The 20168-nt window shown below is 45.9% G+C and overlaps 1 protein-coding gene across 2 annotated transcripts in view; it reads right to left on the bottom strand.

Annotated features, from left to right (window-relative positions):
• Positions 1-368: 368 nt before the first annotated feature.
• MYSM1 (Myb like, SWIRM and MPN domains 1) overlaps positions 369-20168 on the bottom strand; it is a 35974-nt gene continuing 16174 nt past the window's right edge. Inside the window, exons 9-20 of one of the 2 annotated variants that reach the window (XM_036754421.1) lie at positions 19604-19734; positions 17754-17857; positions 17210-17287; positions 15442-15530; positions 14715-14769; positions 13805-13855; positions 13099-13173; positions 12371-12559; positions 11264-11396; positions 5445-5550; positions 5233-5290; positions 369-2931 (exon numbers count right to left, since the gene is read on the bottom strand). In XM_036754421.1, coding sequence (XP_036610316.1) covers positions 2764-2931; positions 5233-5290; positions 5445-5550; positions 11264-11396; positions 12371-12559; positions 13099-13173; positions 13805-13855; positions 14715-14769; positions 15442-15530; positions 17210-17287; positions 17754-17857; positions 19604-19734 — 1237 coding nt within the window. In that variant the 3' untranslated portion in view covers positions 369-2763. Of the gene's footprint in view, positions 2932-5232; positions 5291-5444; positions 5551-10158; positions 11145-11263; positions 11397-12370; positions 12560-13098; positions 13174-13804; positions 13856-14714; positions 14770-15441; positions 15531-17209; positions 17288-17753; positions 17858-19603; positions 19735-20168 lie in introns of those variants that run through there. The other variant, XR_005010166.1, reaches the window with a different exon arrangement.

Raw genomic sequence — 20168 nt, 5'->3', positions numbered from 1 at the left:
TTGGTGTTCAAGGTCCTACCTAATTTTTCCAGGCTGATTTCACATCACTGAGCCTCTGAATTCCATGGTCTAGGCTTCTGGGCCTACTTGTTCTACCCTGAACATGACATTCCATTTCTGGCCTCTTAGAGGAGGCCTTTTCAGACACCCTCAACGTCAGTGCCTCTTCCTCCCACAAAAGTCTTTGTGCTGATGGATTGGTGCATGTACTTTTCCCCAGCAAATGGCAATCGTGGCCCCTTTCACAAGAGTACTTTTCCCTTGGGCGTCACGAACTCTTTTTACTCCTAGCTCCTGGTGTAAGTGCCTGGCACACAGAAGATATTCAATTAATCCTTGTTGAACGAAAGAAAAAAACAAACCAAATCTGGTTTTCCATCTTTTTATTTATCTTCCATCTTTGGGGAGACTTTCCATTCATTTTTTGAACAAGGCAACACCCCAGAGATTGCTGGGTCATTCAGTATATTCTACAGTAGGTTACCAAGGACGGGAGGTCCACTCTTCCTGATGAAGATGTTGCATATTTGTACAGGGAAACGCTATCTGCATACAGTACAGGTCTGCATAGCACAGCTTGGCTCTTCAGGTATAAAACGGCCTGAATGGAGGTCTCCTTTTCTGAGGATGTGGAGAGCATTTGGGGAAGGAGCAGCAGGAGAATCAACAGTCATGCAATCCACATAGGATGACAAAGAAAGTTTTCACATCACACAATTCAGGGGGATAGAATGCCGCAGATCTTAAGACAGTCAAATTCATTTTAGTTAATTGTATAGTTGAAACACTGTCCCCACAGCAGGCCTGAAGGTTATTTGACATAAGAACTTTACTAGGCAAGGGAGTCCATCTGAGAGTGGTGGCCTAAGAATGTCCAGTCAGGCCTCTCGTTTTCTGAAACACTACTGGATGGCTCAAATCCCTGAGAAGAGGACGAACCTTCCCTGATGACCTCACAGCCAGCTACATCCTCTCAGACAGGGGGAACAGTCTACGTCAGTCTTGCAGCTTTGGGACACATGTGGTCCACAAGTTTCACTGGCTCACTGATTCAGATGGTGGAACACCTTATTGTCCTGCAGTGATTTGGGGGGGATGGCATGGGGGGAAAGATGGGGGACAGGACACATTCCATTTATAAGCTGTCCAGGCTAATTCACAACATACTGGTAATTTGGAGAAGTAGATGCTAAAGCTTCAGACCCTTAGAGATCTTCTAATCCAAACCCCTCACTGTGCCCAGAAAGGTTGTAATTTGTCCCAATTGGGTGAGAGCTCCTGCTCAGGATAGGTTTACATATTGCATTGTCTAAGAATAAGCTCAATTCCCTGTTACCAGAATCAGGCTTAGGGAGAAGCATTCAGTTCTGCAGTCTTCCCGCCCAGCCCAGGCCCTTACTGCCTCTTGCCTGGGCAGTTACAACCCTCTCCTCCAGGGTCGCCGTGTATGTAGCCAATCTCTCCCCAGCTTCCATATTTCTGCCAGTCACATTCCTGAAGCAGGGAGATGACTATGTCACTCCCCGATCAAGAAGCTTTAGGGACTCCCCACTGACCTCAGGACAAAACAAATGCCCTTACTGGGCATTAAAGCCTTTCCCATCTGATCCAGTCTACCCTCCAAGGCTGATTGCACCTCACACACTCTACATTCCAATCTCACAGGCTTACTTGTTCATTTCTCACATGTGATCATTAAGCATGCCACGGGCCCCTAGTAAATACAGGGCAGTTACTGTCTCTCATTCCTAGGTGAAGCCCAAGGACTTAGCAGGGCACCTGGCTGATTATTAATTGGAATGCTGGGGAGGACAGGGGAGGCAAGGAGGAATGGAATTCAACAGAATTTCTTAGTAACTGAATATTATGCAGAATGCCCTCATTTCATTCAATTAAGTAATCAAACTTTATGCCTTCGTAAATATCATGCAGGCAGCATAATGGTTTGTACAATCGAGTGCCTGCAGGGACTTTCCTCCAGACGGGTGATCAATCCCCAGTGTAGATGAGGATAGTCTAAGAGACTGTCCAAGCACAGACTGACCCTAAGATGGGCCCTGGAATCCAGATCGTGACAGCCTCTTTTGTCTTTTGCTTCTTGCTTGGAAGCAGCAGTGAAGTTTTCAGGGTTGCTAAAGGACATAACCCACAGTGAAATTGTTTCTGATAAAGGTGAAATCGTGAGCTTGGAGATCCTTCTGCAGCCAAGGTACCAGCAACTCGATGCTCTTCAGTTGCCTCTTTATTCTAACAAGTGGCTACACACGGACTAAACCTTTGGCTCTCAATTTCTTTCAGTCCCTGAATGAACTATCTTCTCTGCTGCCCATCTGTCTTCCATCCCACCACCAACCTGCCCCTCCCCCCCCTTACTGGAAACAAAACAAAACAAAACAAAACAAACAAAACTTCATGAGATTGAGTGGGAAGAACAATGGTGGTTGGGGAAAAAACAGTAAAGAAATTCACAAGTGAATGAAAACAGAGGGCAGAAACAAAAGCCCACCCTTACCACCACGTACACCCCTTTCAGCCACCCTTTGGTGAGCACCTTCAATGTGAGAGCCCAAAGTTCTCTGACTGCACGTGGGCTTGCACAATTGACTTGTACGCTATAGTCTGAAGTTCTTTATTAGATGAAACCCTGGTATCATAGCTGTCATTGCGGGCAGAACTGTATATTGGGTAACTATAAAACTGTGCAGGTGGATTTTCACAAATGCCATTTTACCTTTAAAATGAAAATGTCCCCTTATAAAACTATCACAGTGACAGCTGTGGTGGACACACAGGGCAGGCCTCTCCAGCTCTGCTCTTCTCTGCTTTGCTTCTGTAATGGGAAAGGAACAAATTCTCTACTTGAACCAAGAATTCCTCAGCAACATGGCAGTTGGTCACTTTGCCCAGAGTCTTCCTTAGACACATCAAGAGCTGGTTTAAAAGAAAATGCTCATCATTAGTGCATTACAGAATGGATGCATGAAATGCTTTGCAGAAGCAACACTTTACAAGTTTTCAGGGGAGGGAATGGAAGTTAAAGTTCTATGGAATCCTTCTCATTGGCTAAGAACACATGGAAAGACAGGACGTTCATGGGACCAAGAGGAGATCATGGGAAGGATCACTGCTACAAGTAAGATCATTTGAAGAGGACGTCACTGCTTTCTAAGCCTTGTATGAACAATCACCACATGAGGCAGGACAGGCAACATTAGCCCCAGCCTAGAGATGAGCAGACTGAGCTCCAACTTCTTCAAATGGCTTGTCTTTTTATGGATGTCCTACCACTGCCAATGAAAGGGAATCTGGCTATTGACGAAAACCTTGTTTCTCCACTTTGCCCCCTTAGTGCCCTTTACCAAAAGCCCCTGCTAAGACACACCAAATGAGGACCACTCTCCTTGATGGAGTAGAAAACCCCCTTGTACCTAACGGCTGGATGAGAAGAGACTGATCTTCCTTCCATGGAGGCAGGAGGAGGCTGCATGGTTTTTTCGATTGTACTTATTTCGATCCACTGACTCTTGGTAGGTGACTTGCTAACGGGGGGTGGGTGCTTCTCACTTTGACTCATCTTTATTGCAGAAGTGCACAAGTCGTCTTCAGGTATCTGAAGCACTCCCATGTGGGGGAGGGGGCTGGCCGACCTAGCAGGGAGTGGGCTCTCTGCCCTCCCAGGAGATCTCTGAGGCCAGAGGAGTGCTTGGGAAATGTTGGAGAGGGGACGCTTGGTCAGTTACAGGTTGGACAAGATGGCATCAGGGTCCTGGTCAGGTCTAGCACTGTGATCCTGACTCCTTTTGTGACTTGGTGACTATGTGACCCACAATACTGAGCTCTACCAAATGAGATATCTTATGTACAATATTCAGAATACATTTAAAATGCCCTATTCCAAATGAAGCTTTAAAAAACATCAATGTGCCTTGACTAGTCTCAACTCCTCAGACAAGAACAAAGACCTAGGGGTGACAGAAAAGCAAACAGCTATTTTATTTTCCCTCTCTGAGTCAACTCTAGCACTTGGGTCAGGAATTACAAACTGACGGGACCACAGATTTGGACAGGCTCCCCTAAGCCTCCTTGTTCACCTACCACCAGAAACATTGATCTGCTGCCAGCCCCTGAGCATTCTGCCTGGGCTCCCCAAGGCCTGTCTTCCAAGTCTGAGCAGCACTCAGCTGTTTTCAGAGTCCAGGAGGCCAGATTCTCTCTTCTGAGGCTCATCAGGCTATAGCTAAGTCTGACCCAGGTTAGCCCTTCAAATACAATCACCTCAAAGATACTTCTTCACGGTTAACACCTGTGTTCATTGTCACATCTCACCTGGCTGTCTTAACACTGCTTGCCCTTACCTGGTTCAGCCCAATACTGGACCTGATGCCCCACACAAGGTCTGACCAGGGTGAAGGACAGGCTGACCTGTCACTGTCCTTTCTGTGAGCATCTACTGATGTGGCCTGAGGTGACATGGGCCTTCCTGGCTGCCTCTGTTGACTGATCCCAAATTCATCCAGTCCAGTAAAACATGGCTTTTTCAAATGTGATAACATTAGGTACAGAGTTCTGCATACCTTAGAGTGCATTAGCATCACCATCTAGCTCAACTGGCTTCTACTAACTGGTCCATCATCCTGCTCTGGTACAGAGAGCTGACCTTTGAACCACACATACAGGATCTCAGGCTATATCTTACTGAATGTCACCTGTGACCATCACTGTAATTTTGTGTCCTGACTCTGTCATTTCACTGTGTTAGCTACACCTTCCAGCTCTGTGAAAACGCACGGATGGTATGAAGTCCTCGATAAAAACGCTTAACAGAGAAGAGCCAATTTACAATTCAATTGTGAGGTTTAGGCTACCTGTCCTACAGTGATCAAATGCAAAGCTGAAATTTAACCATAATGCTTTTTATACTTAAGAAAAGGAGAAAAACATCATCCATTGTATGTGATGATAATCTGTTAGAAGTTTATCCCTCAACGCTGACAAGTGTATTCGAAGGCATCATCATTTCATATGTAAGCCTGGGCATCAAAGTTCTAGAGTACTCTCTACAAAACACATTTCTAATTATCTCTTGGAAATTAATTTTAGAAAGGGAGAAGTAATAAAAGGAAATACAGAGCAAATTCATCCATGAAGCATTCGGCATCATGGGATAACACACAGAGATGAATAGCTTCAGATACTGTGAACAATGAAACCAATTTTTAAAAGGCAGCTTACTTTCTGCAAACAAGTCAGGTCAGAACCCCGGTGAAAGATTTTATCCATAGGGATACCACTGTAGGAAGAATATGAAAAGAGAGTAAGGAAACAAATAACAGGAACTAATCAGCTCTGGGGTGGGATGGGGGCCAATTTTACATTTAACTTGGGCTTTCTTTAAAGCATGACTTAATGAGGATACACGATAGCTCTACAGTCAGAGACTATACCTCAGGGACAGCCGGTATTTTTCAATCATCCATCTTGTTTTTTCAAACACTAATTCCCATCGAGGTTCTCCTGACATCTGCTGTACTTCGAATTTGTAAGGTACACCTAGAAAAAAGCACAGCAGTATAATTTCCATCAACCATTGTTCTTTATTTCTTACAAGTGAGATGTTGGCTGGGTCCTGTCCCCCAACTAGGCCAGGCCTGAAAAATCCTATTTTACCAAAATATAAAATAACGAACGATAGTTACCATTACATGGTACTTTAAGTTTTACCAAGGGCCTTCCCTACCAAAACCTCAGTTTACAGATGAGGAAATTCAGTCTTAGAGAAGCACAGGGATTTGCTCCAGAGGAGCACAGTGAGCATCCCACCTGGAATCTGAACCCCATCTTCCTGGCTCCTTATACAAAGCCTGTAAGAGGCTCAGAAGGGAGGGAGGTGGGGCCCCAGGCCCAAATGGTGGGAGGAATCCGGCGGATCAGAGCGGAAGTGCAGGGACTGCTTTACTGGCACAAAGGCAAGGTTCTCTTCCTTTGCCCTGCTTGGATCTGGGTCGAGGTCCTGGTTGGCATTCTTGGGGGAGAAGGAGCACTGCTGTGGCAGAGCTTGCGGTGACTGTGGAGTAGAAGTAGCTCTGAAAACAGCAGCACAGGGCCCCTAAAGCTTGGGACAAAGTACTCTCTACTCTACAAGCAGTCATACCCTGACAAAAACCTCAAGGGTCAAGTAGTTGGCTGGGAACATGAGCAGGCAGCATAAAAGGACCCAGATTCAGACTACAGAATCTTTCTTTGGTGACAAAAAAGACCAAAACATAGAGCCACAAGAAGTCAACAAAGTCAAAGAGCCTACATCAAAGGCCTCCAAGAAAAACATGAACTGGTCTCAGGCCATGGAAGAGCTCAAAAAGAATTTGGAAAAGCAAGTAATAGAAGCAGAGGAAAAACTGGGAAGAGAAATGAGTGATGCAAGAAAACCATGAAAAACAAGCCAACGACTTTGCTAAAGGAGACCCAAAAAAATACTGAAGAAAATAACACATTAAAAAATAGACTAACCCTAATGGCAAAAGAGCTCCAAAAAGCCAATGAGAAGAATGCCTTAAAGGGCAGAATTAGCCAAATGGAAAAGGAGATCCAAAGACCACTGAAGAAAATACTGCCTGAAAAATTGGAATGGAGCAAGTGGAAGCTAGTGACTTTATGAGAAATCAAGAAATTATAAAACAGAACCAAAAGAATGAAAAAATGTAACACAATGTGAAATATCTCACTGGAAAAACCAGTGACCTGGAGAATAGATCCAGGACAGATAATTTAAAAACTACTGGACTACCTGAAAGCCATGATCAAAAAAAGGGCCTAGACATCCTCTTTCAAGAAATTATCAAGGAAAACTGCCCCTGATATTCTAGAACCAGAGGGTAAAATAGAAATGGAAAGAATCCACTGATCGCCTCTTGAAAAAGATCCCAAAAAGAAAACTCCTATGAATATTGTAGCTACATTCCAGAATTACCAGGTCAAGGAGAAAATATTCCAAGTAGCCAGAAAGAAACAATTAGCAGCTTCTACATTAAGGGATTGAAGGGCTTGGAATATAATATTCCAGAGGTCAAAGGAGCTAGGATTAAAACCAAGAATCACCTACCCAACAAAACGGAGTATAATACTCCAGGACAGAATATGAACTTTCAATAAAATAGAAGACTTCCAAGCTTTCTCAATAAAAAGATCAGAGCTGAATAGAAAATTTGATTTTCAAATACAAGAATCAAGAGAAGCATGAAAAGGCAAATTTCTAGAGAAATCATAAGGGAATTACTACAGTTGAACAATTTTGTTTACATTCCTACATGGAAAGATGATATTTGTAACTCATGAGACCTTTCTCAGTATTAGGGTAGTTGAAGGGAATACACACACACACACACACACACACACACACACAGAGTGAGCGTGTGTGCGTACAGGGTGAGTTGAATGTGAAGGGATATCTAAAAAAAATAGTAATAATAAAATTAAGGGGTGAGAAATATATTGAGAATGAGAAAGGGAGAGATAGAATGGAGTAAATTATTCTCACATAAAAGTGGCAAAAAAAAAAAGCAGTTCTATTGGAAGAGAAGAGGGGGCAGGGAAAAGGAAATGAGTGAATCTTGCTCTCATTGGATTTGACTTAAGGAGGGAATAAATTGGGTATCTTACCCTACAGGAAAATAGCGGGAAGAGGATAAGAGAAGGGGGATGATAGAAGGGAGGGCAGTTTGGGGGAGGAGGTAATCAAAAGCAAACACTTTTGAAAAGGGACAGGGTCAAGGGGATAAAAACTGAATAAAGGGGGACAGGATAGGATGGAGAGAAATACAGTTAGTCTTTCACGACATGACTATTATGGAAGTGTTTTGCATAATGATACTTGTATGGCCTATGTTGAATTGCTTGCCTTCTCAAGGAGAGTGGGTGGAGAGGGAAAGAGGGAGAGAATTTGGAACTCAAAGTTCTAAAAACAAATGCTCAAAAAAAAGGGTTGTTTTTACATGCAACTGGGAAATAAGATATATAGGCAATGGGGTATAGAAATCTATCTTGCCCTACAAGAAAGTAAGGGGAAAAGGTGTAAGTGGGGGAGAATGGGGTGACAGAAGGAAGGGAAGACTGGGGAAAGGGGCAATCAGAATATATGCTATCTTGGAGTAAGGGGGAAGGGTAGAAATAGGGAGAAAATTTGTAACTCAAAATCTTGTGGAAATCAATGTTGAAAACTAAAAATATTAAATAATAAAAATATATCAAACAAAAAAAAAGGGAGTGGGTGTGATGCCAATCAGTGATTAAAGATCTTCCCCCCTCCCCCCCCCATTCAACAGGCCTCAGGTGGGGCCAGTTAAGGGAGGTTTGATTAGGGGCAGGCATACACCCTTTACTTACTAAATGCTAAGCCCCAGGCCTATACCCTTTCACTGCCTGGGCATGAGGCCCTCGGGCCCTAAGAAGAGTGTATAAACCCAGAAGGTAGCCATTAAGGTCAGAACTCAACCCAAGGAGAAGTAAATTCCAGAGCTGAGAATCTGCAAACTAAGGAGCTACTCAACTCAAGAGAGCTGCAGAGACCAGAGAACTGAGGTGGGAGAGAATGCTGGCAAGCAGACAGTTGGGATTCGTGTTTACGGGAAGGCCCCCAGCAGGGGGTAAGGTTACAGGATGACTTGGCTCTTTGTTGTAATACTGTGTTATAATTTCCTTGTTGTTACACTGAGGTGGACTTATTGGTTTTGGAATATGATCCTGTGATGTCATCCTTCCCCTGCCTTCTACCTAGAGAATCTCTTATACTTTGCAATTCTTAACTATATAGGCATGTTCATGGTCATCTTTGAGGTCATGAATCTTGCCTTACTGATACAAGGAGAGGCTGCCATACATTGCTCTGGAGAATAAGAGTCAGGACACGTATTAGAAGAGGAGGAATGGGAAAGATGAAGCGTGAATGAATGGGTTCTGGTCCAGGGAGGGTTCCAATAGATAGACAATTCTTTCTCTGCCCTGCCTCCATAGTAGGCATGCACGCATACATATATGTATGTACATATACATGTGAGATAAATTATGCATAGATTTATATTTAAAACACAATTATAAATAAGCATATATAAATCCAAATATAACTAAACTGATTATTTAAAAAATTCTGCCTTTTTAGTTAACCAATTAGCAAGGGTCTATTTGGTGCCTGTAGATGGCAGGCACTGTGCTGGATACTGGACATACAGAATCAGATGGCCCCTGCCCTCAAGAAGCTTACATTCTGGTCATAATCAGAGACACAAGTCAACACAGGATGTATACAAAACAGACTAGAGGTGGGTGGGTGGGAAGGGGGAGCAGCGGAGGAATGACTGAGAGAATAAGGGAAGGCCTCTGCCGAGTCCCATGTAACCTATCTCTTTTATCTGTAGGGCAAAAAAACAATTACTTCATTAGTCAACTGCCCATAAAAGGGAATGGGGGAAGTCAGGAAGAAAGAGGAGACCATCATACCCAGGATACTCTGAGAAACCCATTTAGATGATGGAAACTCATTTGTTAAGCACGGATTCTGCACCTCCTGGGTGAATCTCAATTTTAACTAAGCCAGGACGGAGAAAGAAAAGGAAGGCATCAACTCTATTTATGGGCCCATAGAACTGAGTGATAATACAAGTACGGGAACATCAACAGCTCCCCAAAATGCCAAATCACATTTAAAATATTTTCCTGCTGTGAAGTACTGCATGTAAACCAACAAAAACTGCTTCCACACATAACGTTTTCATCCACTAAAGTATTCAGAAAAAAAAGCATCTGGGCTCCTACTCTGCCTATTAATAATAAGCAAAGTGCTTAACCACAAGAGATTAAAGAAGTTATAAAGAGAATTAAAAGTTAAAACAGAGGAAATTTTTTTCAAGGCACTGAATTTCTCAGGGAATGCTCAAATGTTACTCAAAGTCAGAGGTGGCTCCCTCCTCCATGGCCCATGACGAAGCTGCCCTTGCCTCAGCGTCCACGATGCCACACGAGCCAGCAGGACAAGGGTTACCATCTCCTTTGCAGAGATGTGCAGACATAGCGAAGGGGCCTTGCCGCTGTCCTGCAGCAACAAGAGCTGGGACCTAATTAAGCCTGGTTTCTGACTACTGGTCAGTGACTAAAGGCAGCCCAACTTACCAAATCAGTCATCTGGAAACGACAAAGTAATCTCCAATGAAATACTGTCACGGATTGTCTTGGGGGTTTTGGATGGGATGGTGTTTGGCACTGTTGTGAAGATGAACCCTCTGCCAGTGCACTGGGCTCCCTGCTCTGAAACAGCATCTTAGACTGGCCTGAGGGCAAGGAGAGGAGTTGATTGGCTGCCAGGTCCTGGACCTGGGGGTGAGGGTGTCAGGGGCAGGATCCGGACCCAGGTCTTCCTGCCCCTGAGGCCTACTATCCTAGGCTGTCATACACGGGAACATTTACACATACATGTCTTCAGTCCTGCACCCAATTTTGAGCTTCATGAGGGAAAGAACCAGTATCTTACTAGATATATTTAAAGCCTGAAGACATATTATGGACGAGGAACATGAGGCTTGAAGTCAGCAGACCTGCTCAATGGCTCCCTGGGAGGAGTAACAGAGCTGGAATCTGTCCCCAAGCTTCCTGACTGGGCTATACCATTCCCTGTCTTTTCTGATGCCCCTTCCTTTCTCTGAGTAGACAGGACCACCCACTCACCCACAGACAGTCCCAGTTCAGCCTATCCTCCTCAACAAGTTGCTCTGTGATCATCCCCCCAGCACAATCCCTTCTTCAGCAGCAGCTGCTGCCACTGCCACCGCCACCACCACTAGCTTAAGGAAGTATTCAGGAGACGTGTGTAGGCTCCTACTCTGGGCCAGGCCTCATGGGACAAACAGCCTCCCATAGGGATTGGCATTTTAAAGATGATGATGTTGGCAAACCATGTCAATCAACAGCCTTGCCTGGGTAGAATTTCCAGTAGCGTCACAACGGGCAATCAGCCAGATCTTTCTGGCCAGTGCCTAGCTTGCTCTAGGAGACTCTTGCTTGGCACCACTTCGCTCCTTCCTGAATCCAGGGCCTCCTCAGAACTCTGAATGTTCCTCCCATGGCTCCTACAGGAGAGCAGCTATCTCTGTCTGGGCTGTCTGTGAGTTGAGAACACAACTCCTTTAGGGGCAAAAATTCCTTATCAGTCAATTCCTGTATTTTAAAATTCTACGTACGGAGAACAGGAAGTAGGAGGGAGCTTTCATCTGATACTTACGGTAAGAACCATCTGAACTAATTTCATCACTTATAACCAGGCAGGTAATTTGGGAATATGGTAAAGGATTGTTTCGATTATATGGGCTAATGATCATCCCAATGAACATTGCTCCACCTCTGGAGAAATAACTCTAAAACAAAGAAGAAAAAACCAGGAAAATGCTGAGTTACAACTGTATAATTTAAGAAGCAAGTGTTTATCCCCACCAGTAAATATAATTAACATCCACAGAAAAGCAGGAAAAAAACCCCTAATTTGCTTTTAGCATCAGAAACAAACAGGCACCTCCTTGTTCTGAGCTTTGCTATAAAGAAGAAGACATCTCGGCCTCTGGGGGCCTGGGTAATAACAAGTAAAGGGGGCAGGGGGGATGAGGTCTGCTTGGTTCAGGGTGAGGTGTACTCTTGTGCTGTCCCCCTTCAGCCTTGGTAGCTGAAGGCAAATGAAGGCTGGCCTTATAACTGCTCAGAGTAAGGGGACAGTGGCGGGCTGGTCACCTGGAAGTGGCAAGCTGTTGTGGGCACCACCAGCAGGGCAGGTGGAAGGGTTTGCCGGGCTGGACCAAAGCTCAGCTGTGGAGCTGAAATTTAAAATACATAAACAATTCTGTACATAGGAGAGGGAGCAAGGCATAATGGGCAGAGAGTTGGCCTCTGGGGCCAGAGTGACTTGGATATGCGCTGTGTCAGTGCTACATACTGCTGTGTGACCAGGGGTGGTCGCACCACCCTCGGGGTGCTGCAGCCATTCACCAGGCATCAGCAGAGGGTGTTTCCTCACTATAAGTGACCGCACCAGTGAAATCATATACTCTTCCCAATGACCTTAGGGAGCCTGTCCCAGATGCTCCATTGAAAGGAAAGTGCCCAGGACTAACGTGCATCACCTCCTGTCCCACTGCTCCCCTGCCCAGCACCAGGCACCCCCCACCCCACATTTCAACTTCTTTTTACGTGTCCTCCCTCTCATTAGATAGATCATGGGCTCCTTGACAGCGGGGCTGGTCTTTTGCCTTTTTTTCCGTCTCCCTCCAGAGCTCAGCACAGTGCCGGGCACATTGTAGGTATTTAATAAGTGTTTCCTGATTCTCTCTCACACACACACCTGGTATTTGGCCTGGGTGTCAATATCGCGAAGTGAAGGGTTCGGATCAAAGGCAGGATGAGAGTGGTACCAGCCAATGACACTGTACCCTCGGGCGGCCAGGGTCTCTGACGCTTGGGTTTGGGATACAGGGTCCATCTCACATTGTAGTCCTGTACTCAGACTGTTACAGGGCTCAGCTGCACAGACCTATTGATGACAATCCTCTAAGATTACAATGGAATTAAGCACATTTACATTCATGCCTTCTCTCCCCTACACATGACATAAAGCGACCCTGGCTTCACACGCCTCTTTCTCTGATTAGGTATAAATCAGACCACCCATCCATGGAGTGCTAACTTGGTCCGTGTCTTCCAAGAAAAAAGGCAGGCCATGAGGGCTGAGGCACCGGAAGTGTCTTCTCAGGCACAGACATTCCACATTCCAACCAGAGATGGGCACACTCATCTGCCGCATCCGTTGGGGGCTCCCCCATATCCCACCAGGGTTCTCATAGTTCCAGACATGAGACACATTTATTCACTCTCCACTTCTCTGAACTAGGGAGACAAGGCCTGAAACCTCCACCTAGGGGAAGGGCCCACAGCAGCCTCCTCCAAAGGAAGTCTGTCCATAAGAACGGGGACACTAGGTTGTCCTCCGCCTCAGTATTCCCTGAACTTCATAGAAGGAAGGGTGGGAAATGGGAACATCAGGGAGAGATCAAGGATGAAAAGCTAACTTACCTCAATCACCTTCTCAGCTTCCAAGTATCTTCCTCCTAAGAGCCCAATCACTTCTGCCATGGAAATGTGAGCATGCTACAAGTAACAGAGACCACATTTAGACAAAGCACACCCACAGGTTGGATGAGCAATCAAGATCAGCAATCTGGGAGGGCACTTGCTGAGAGGCAGCACAGCCGGGAGGGAAGGCCTGGGGGCTGCCTGGGGAATCTGGGCCTTCTAACACGCAGCTGTCCGCCACCACTGGCCCCACACCCAGCCCGGGATGTTAGAGGGACAGGTCAAGTCAGAATACTGCAAGCTCTTCCGTGGAAGAACACTCAGGAGAAACGCCCTGAATCAGCCTCTGGAGGAGTGAGGCAAGTAAAGCAATCCCTGCCATGCTTCAGAAACGAGAAACTCCCAAATTACAGGTTTTGTTGCCTTTATTCTCAAGGCAGCAGCCAAGGGATATTTGGATATAAATGAAACTTAATACGATAACAATGATGATAAACAGTCTGCAAAAACTCACATTAATTTATTCTCTCTAAAATATGGGAACATGCAACTGTTTGGCTTTTCTCCAAAAGAAAAATCTTATTTTTAGATTCTTTGTAAAGGATAGTTAAGTTCCAAAATACACGTCTTCCAACTGTCCCTTATGCCTGCAACAAAAATATACAAGAGCACAGATCAGATGACCTAGGCAGCTTGGCATCCTTACCAAATCCATTATTAAAAGTGCTTCTGAAGCTACTTGCACCTGAAATGGCTCCTGAAATATAAGGGAAAAACAGAATAAAGATGGGGCAGCGCCACCAGTGGCCCCCACCCAACAGGTAGCACCTTGCTTTGGCTCTCTGGCCTAGCTCGCCCACAATGACTGTGCTGAGGGTTGGCCCTACCTTGGCCCCTCTAAGCTTGCTCACTCACACTGACTGTACTGATGATGGTCTGCTTGCCCCCTGCAAGCCCAGCCCCTCAAAGAACCGCAAGGTAGGGGCCAATGAAGGGTGTCGGGGTGACGCATGCCTGAGGGGTGGGCCAGCAAGGGTAACGGCACAGGAAAGGGAGTGAGGTGGCTGGGAGCCTGGAAAATGCACTGGGGAGGAGTGTGGAAGGCTGTGGACCAGAACTGGCCCAGGGGCGATGGCCAGGGAGTGGCCCCAGGGATAAGATCCTGGGCTATCCTTTGGTTCATCCAAGGATTGTTCCTTATCCTTCCAAATACCTGTGGCAGGCAGGGCTCTTGGCTTGCAGTTCATGGAGCTCCAAGGGATCCCAAAAATTGGATGGAAAATAATTACAACTTCATTTTCACTAACCTTCTGCTTCTTTGTAATCCTATGTATTTTACTGACTGCATTTAAAGCCGTGATGTGCAGAAAGGGCCCGTGGGCTTCAGAGACCACCCCAGGTTTCATCAGAGGCCTCCTGGCCAAGGGGTCCAGGCCACACGAGAGGTGAAGGACCCTTGGCCTATGGCCTGTTTGCTCAGACACATGATGTCAAGTGTCTCTCTGTTCTACAAAGCCTAGTGAAGGACTAAGCATATGGTAGCTATCCATGAGAGGAACCAACAGAGTGTGACTGCTTAGCGTCCCCCCAGTCACAAACCAAAGGCCAAGGAGTACCTGCTTTGCTTCACTGAAGAGACTGCAAGGAATCAGCTGGAAGGGGTCAAAGGAGCTGCAAAAGGAAACATTTTCCCTTTTACCACAACTAATAGGAAAAGAGATACTCCATTAAATACTTTTAAAGCACCAACATTAATAGAAACATCACATAAGAAAAGTAAACTTGGGCTGCAGATTACTCTATGGTGTGGATCTCAAGGCACAAATGGGTACTCTGGAGGGACCATTCCAGCCCAGAGAGCTCTGTGACCATGGAAAACAATGGTCAGGGGCAGGAGCCCTGAGCAATTTGTGAAGACGCCCACTGCCAGGCCCTGTATGCAAAGGCCCAGACACAAAATAGCCCCGGATGGGAGAACAGGGATGGGCTGTGGGTAGAGTTGGGGAGGGGGTTACCCGCACCGATGAGACCTCAGACTCCCCGCTCTCCCAGGATCATTGCTGGCAGGCACCATGAGTTCTGCCAAGACGGACCCCTCAAGGCGAAAGTACAAAGATATTGGAGTGGAAGTGGTGAAGATGGAACGCAGCAGGAGGGACCATGGCCTCGGCATCCGTACCAGCTGAGGGCCCACACTGCCGGCCCAAGAGATGACCCACCCCCACCAAAGACCTGACCAAACACTAAACATTAAAGGAGCTTACATGACCCAGCTGCTTCTGTTTCCTATCATTCTTTCAACCATTTACGCCAAAAAACTCTTTTCAAAAAGCCAAGGGGTACCTTTTGGGGAGCCTGGGAGCTTTGGGCGCTTTGGTGGGTTTGTTTTTTTCATCTTCCCTCCTTCTGGCTAACTCTTCAGCCGAGAGATGCTGAAACAAAAAACCACTCGGTCAAACAGGCAAGGACAAGGCAAACACTATTCAAACCCACTGTGTTAAAGCTGAACTTGTCTGAAGATGCGGCTCCCTCACCTATGACAGTTCCTGAGTCTGCTGCTGGACACAAGAACAAACTTCAGCCTGAATGGTCGAAAACTGGCCCTCTCCCACCCAAGCCCAATGTCCAGACAAGAAGCCTGGCCAAGTAGGAGAACAGGGGACGAGGGACACCAGGGGAAGGAATCTGGATGACTTTGGTCATGTCTCTGTCACTTATTGAGTAAAGCCACCATCAAAAAAACAAACCAAAAGGCCCTTTCGGCTTCTATTGAGGCTAACACAAGAAAAGCCTCCATACATAAATAGTTTACTCAGATGTCTCCTTCTGGTGGGGGTCACACCTTGGTACTAGTGAGGCCACGGATGTGAATGCAGACCTACATGGACCCTGGAGACAGATGGCTGCCATAACCCTGCTCCCCCATCTTGAAAAGACTACTGTGATTCCTAAAACCAGTGAGTGCCAGAAGTAACCACCCTGAGAAAAAGAACCAAAGGCTTAGGCTTCAGTAACAATCTGTGGCCATGGGCAAAGGGCAACAGACTGAAATGACAACCAAGCCCTGAGCACTTATTAAGCACTTATGGTATACTCATTGCTAAGGATCCAAATACAAAGAATGGAACAGCTGCTTAGAAGAGACTGACACCTTTGCTGGGGAGACACTCACTCACACTCTCTCTCTCTCTCTCTTTCACACGCATGTGTGAGGCTCAGGAAAGGCTGCAGGAAGGGAGGGGAGCCCTAAATAGAGGGGAGGAGAGAGGGCATTCCAGGCCTGGGACAAAAGCACAGAGGTGGGAGTTGGAGGGAAAGAGCAAAGTTGGGGCCAGTCTCTGAAGGGTGTCCACAGCTGGACAGAGGAGTTTCCTTTCAGCCAATGGGAGCCCTCAACTCACTGAGCAGGGAACCACACAGTCCGTGGCTGAGCTGAAGGGAATCTTTTTGAGACAAGAGACAAGCTGTCAACGTGGCCCAGCCATGCTGGGACCTCCTGACAGGCTGTGACCGGCTCTGTGAGCTCAGGCTGTGGTTGGGGTGTGGGGGGCCCTTCTTGTCTGAGCTTACGCCTCATCATTTGGGGGATGGGGAGCTCCTCAGAACCAGGATCAAAGCCAGGGCCTTGCCCTAACTCCTTGTGACCAGCGACAGAAGAGAGTCCCAACACCACAGAAAGTGCAGAAAAGCGGGGCTTCCTACAGGCAGGACATTCCAGTCATCACCCCTCCCCAGGGCCTTCATCTGGGGGGGAAGTAGTGAGGGAATGGCAGGAGAAGCAACCTCGACTCACAGGTGAATGAGGTGGTGACAAGGGCAGTGCCTACACTGTATTCAGAGGCTCAGGGACATAGCTAATGAAGATATAGCCTCCTCTCAGACAGGGAACCTCCATGGTTTGGGGTACGAGGTCTCTAAAGGCCTTCCCAAATGTTGTGACTGAAGCTTCATGTTTCCTAACTGCCATCCTTTCTTTTACACCATTTTTAGTTTTCCTTCACTCACCATTACTCTCTCTCTCCTAATATAGAGGACAAGTGACTTGGGAGGGAGGGGGAAGAGGTCAGGTTTTTAAAACAAGGGGCTCCAAGGACTCAGATAGGGACAGTACCTCAAACGTCTGGCCTTCCAAGTCCCGAGCATCACACCAGTTCCCCCATGGGTCTCGTACTCTTCGCCTTCGAGCTCTCTGTAATAAAAAGATCAGATTAAAGTTATCAATCTATTCAAATCCAATAGCTGACAGCAATGGGGTTTAAATGACGCCCCCTCCAGTCAGAGCAGTTACCCCATTCTAACAGAATCCTAGCATCAATGTAGAAATGAAAAATGATTGGTGTAACACCACTCTGGCAGAACATGTTGTTTTGGGAGCAGGTTTACATGTGAATCTGGAGGCGCCTGGGCTTTTTTGTTTCTTGGCTTTAACAAATTTACACAGAATGCAGCACTAAGTGGAAGCTAGACAAATGAAAGGCTAAGTGAGATGCTGGTAAAAAAAAAAAAAGACATTCCAACTGCTAACCCACTGCATGAACACGTGACACAAACCCTCAATGATGGAGAAAGACAGAGATGGGGGAGAGAAGAGGAAAGGAGAGAGAAGGGCAGAAGGAGATGGGTCCGAGCCAGGAGGCCCCTCGAGGGCGGCTCACCATTGACTGCAGCCGCTGCGCTAGCTGGTAGGCTTCCTCTGCATCTCTTCCGTCTCTGACTCGCGTCTTGTCAGCGGGCTGTGGTCGGTTATACACGGCCTGCTCTACGGGAAGCCAGAGAAAGTGAAGACTTTTACTGTTTTATGAAACAATTTCAGAGGAAATTGACTGACATTCGGCAGATATGAAGAAGAACAAGGTGCTAGAAGTGGGAAATCCCTGCCCACAGTGCTGGCTCAAAAGTGTCCAAGGTTCAGACCTTTTCCCAAGCCATTGCAGAAGGGCCCTCAAGAGCACTATCCCAGCCCTCCCTCCCTGGCTCTAGGAGCCACCAGCACTAGGGATGGCGGTCAGCAGCAAGGAACCCTTTCGCCTGAGCTGTGGGGCCTATGAAGATAGGGGGCACATGGGCGGCTTGGTAGTTCTCATGCAGCAACACGAATAATACATTTTGTACTCAACAAAATGTCCTCCATACTCAGGGCACTTGCAATCTAACTGAGCGCTAAGGAAACAGTCCTACTGTTTCAAAACCAGCCAAAAATGTGTCTCCAGTCTACTTCTGGGGGGATTTCCTGTCTGGAAGAGGAAGAACATGGTGACCACCTTCTGGAGTGTTTGATGACCAGGGATGAGGTTCCAGCTTAACTGTCGGAGGTGGGTTTGTCAATGAGAAGCAGGTGAGTGACATCTGCAGGTACCCCTGCCTGAAAACACCCCTTGAAATTGTTGGACACACACACCCTCATAATACAAAGGGACACCCCTTTCTGTTTTTAGAGGCTTCTGTTCTGGGGAAGTTTGGTCTAACGACTTCCTACCCTCCAATTATATACTGTAATGCTAACTCAATAATAAGATATAAATGCAGTTTTAAAAGACACCCACAGCTGGGGGGCTGGGGAAGAACCTTCTTGGAAAAAAAAGTTAGGGTATTGTTCATAAATGAAAGCTGAGCAACCCCTGTTTCCTGGGATATTAACTTGGTCTCTACAAACTAAGCAATCTTTTTTTCATTGCCAACTATTGTTTATTAAAAAATATACGTCTCAAAATAAAAAAAAGGGCAGCTAGGTGGTGCAGTGAGTAGAGCACTGGCCCTGGAGGCAGGAGGACCTGAATTCAAATCTGGCCTCAGACACTTGACACACTTAGTAGCTGTGTGACCTTGGGCAAGTCACTTAACCCCAATTGCCCTGCCTCGCCCCCATCCAAAGGAAAAAATAATACGTCTGCTTGGAAGGAAGAGTGGTAAACCAACTAGTATCAAGATTACTTTTAGTCTTTGCCTTTCTTCTCTGAGAGGGAGTGAGCTACGTCCAGAAAATTCATTGTAGGTCACAGCAAGGAAGCTGCCTTTCTATGCTAACCCCTCCCTTCCCTGGCCCCAGTACAGTGCCCAGACAAAGCTGCTATTCCTTTTCCCTGGCACCCCAGCCTTGGACAGCTAGTCTATGTTGCTGGTAGAATAACAGTTTAATATGTTTCTGAAATTTGGCTAGGAGTTCCTGCCTTAAGTATTGGGGTATCCAAGCAGTTTTTAAAAGGGGGTTTTGGCATTTGGGGGTCTCAGCTTATCACCTGCATTTTGGGAGTTAACTCTGAGTACTACCATGACTGCTTTAAATTGATTTTCCTTTATCTGATTTTTAAAGAACAGCACTATTGAACATGGGGCCAGACTGTCTTAGGAGAAATTTTCAAAGCCAAGTCTGGAAGAAAATGTTAACAAGCCAATCAAAAGAAAGCCTTCTTAGTTAACTTTTCAAGAAAATGTCTCTTCTTTGAAGTGATCAAAGGCATTAGCATGTGCTGCAAAGATAAAAATGTAAATTGTTTTTCTTTCTTACCACATCCAAAATTGATCGCTCCTATTAACTCCAGGTACGTGTGAATCCGTCCAATGCAGTTAACGTCACCACAGTTCTTCAGGCCTGGACGCACTGAGGTCTTATTCAAATATTTTGGCTTGCATTTTCCCCTAATATTTTGGAAACATAAAAATAACGACTTCATTTCTACAATAACATTTTAATACTTGTCATTTCTTAACATTTTCTCTCTCGGTGCACAGTCAAACTTCCCAGTGCTTTCATAGAACTTTCTCAAATGAAGCTAATAGGGCCCAGAGGGAAAGATTTCTGTGATAGTTAAAATATATCCATTCATTTGAAAAGTTATGCAGTAACTGACAAGGTGTAGCAGCATCGTTTTTGCAACTAGGTTTTTAATATTTATTTTTAGTTTTCAACATTCACTTTCATAAGATGAGTTCTAAATTTTCTTCCCCTCTCCCCTCCCCAAGAAGGCGTGCAATCTGATACAGGCCATATACATACAATTATATTAAACATATTTCCACATTAGTCATGCGGTAAAGAAGAATCAGAACCAAAGGGGAAAACCACAAGAAGA

The sequence above is a fragment of the Trichosurus vulpecula genome, chromosome 4 (assembly GCF_011100635.1).
Source record: "Trichosurus vulpecula isolate mTriVul1 chromosome 4, mTriVul1.pri, whole genome shotgun sequence".
Classification (NCBI taxonomy): Eukaryota; Metazoa; Chordata; class Mammalia; order Diprotodontia; family Phalangeridae; genus Trichosurus; species Trichosurus vulpecula.
Note: the sequence above shows the minus strand (reverse complement) of the source record. Positions and strands in the feature narration are given on the sequence as shown.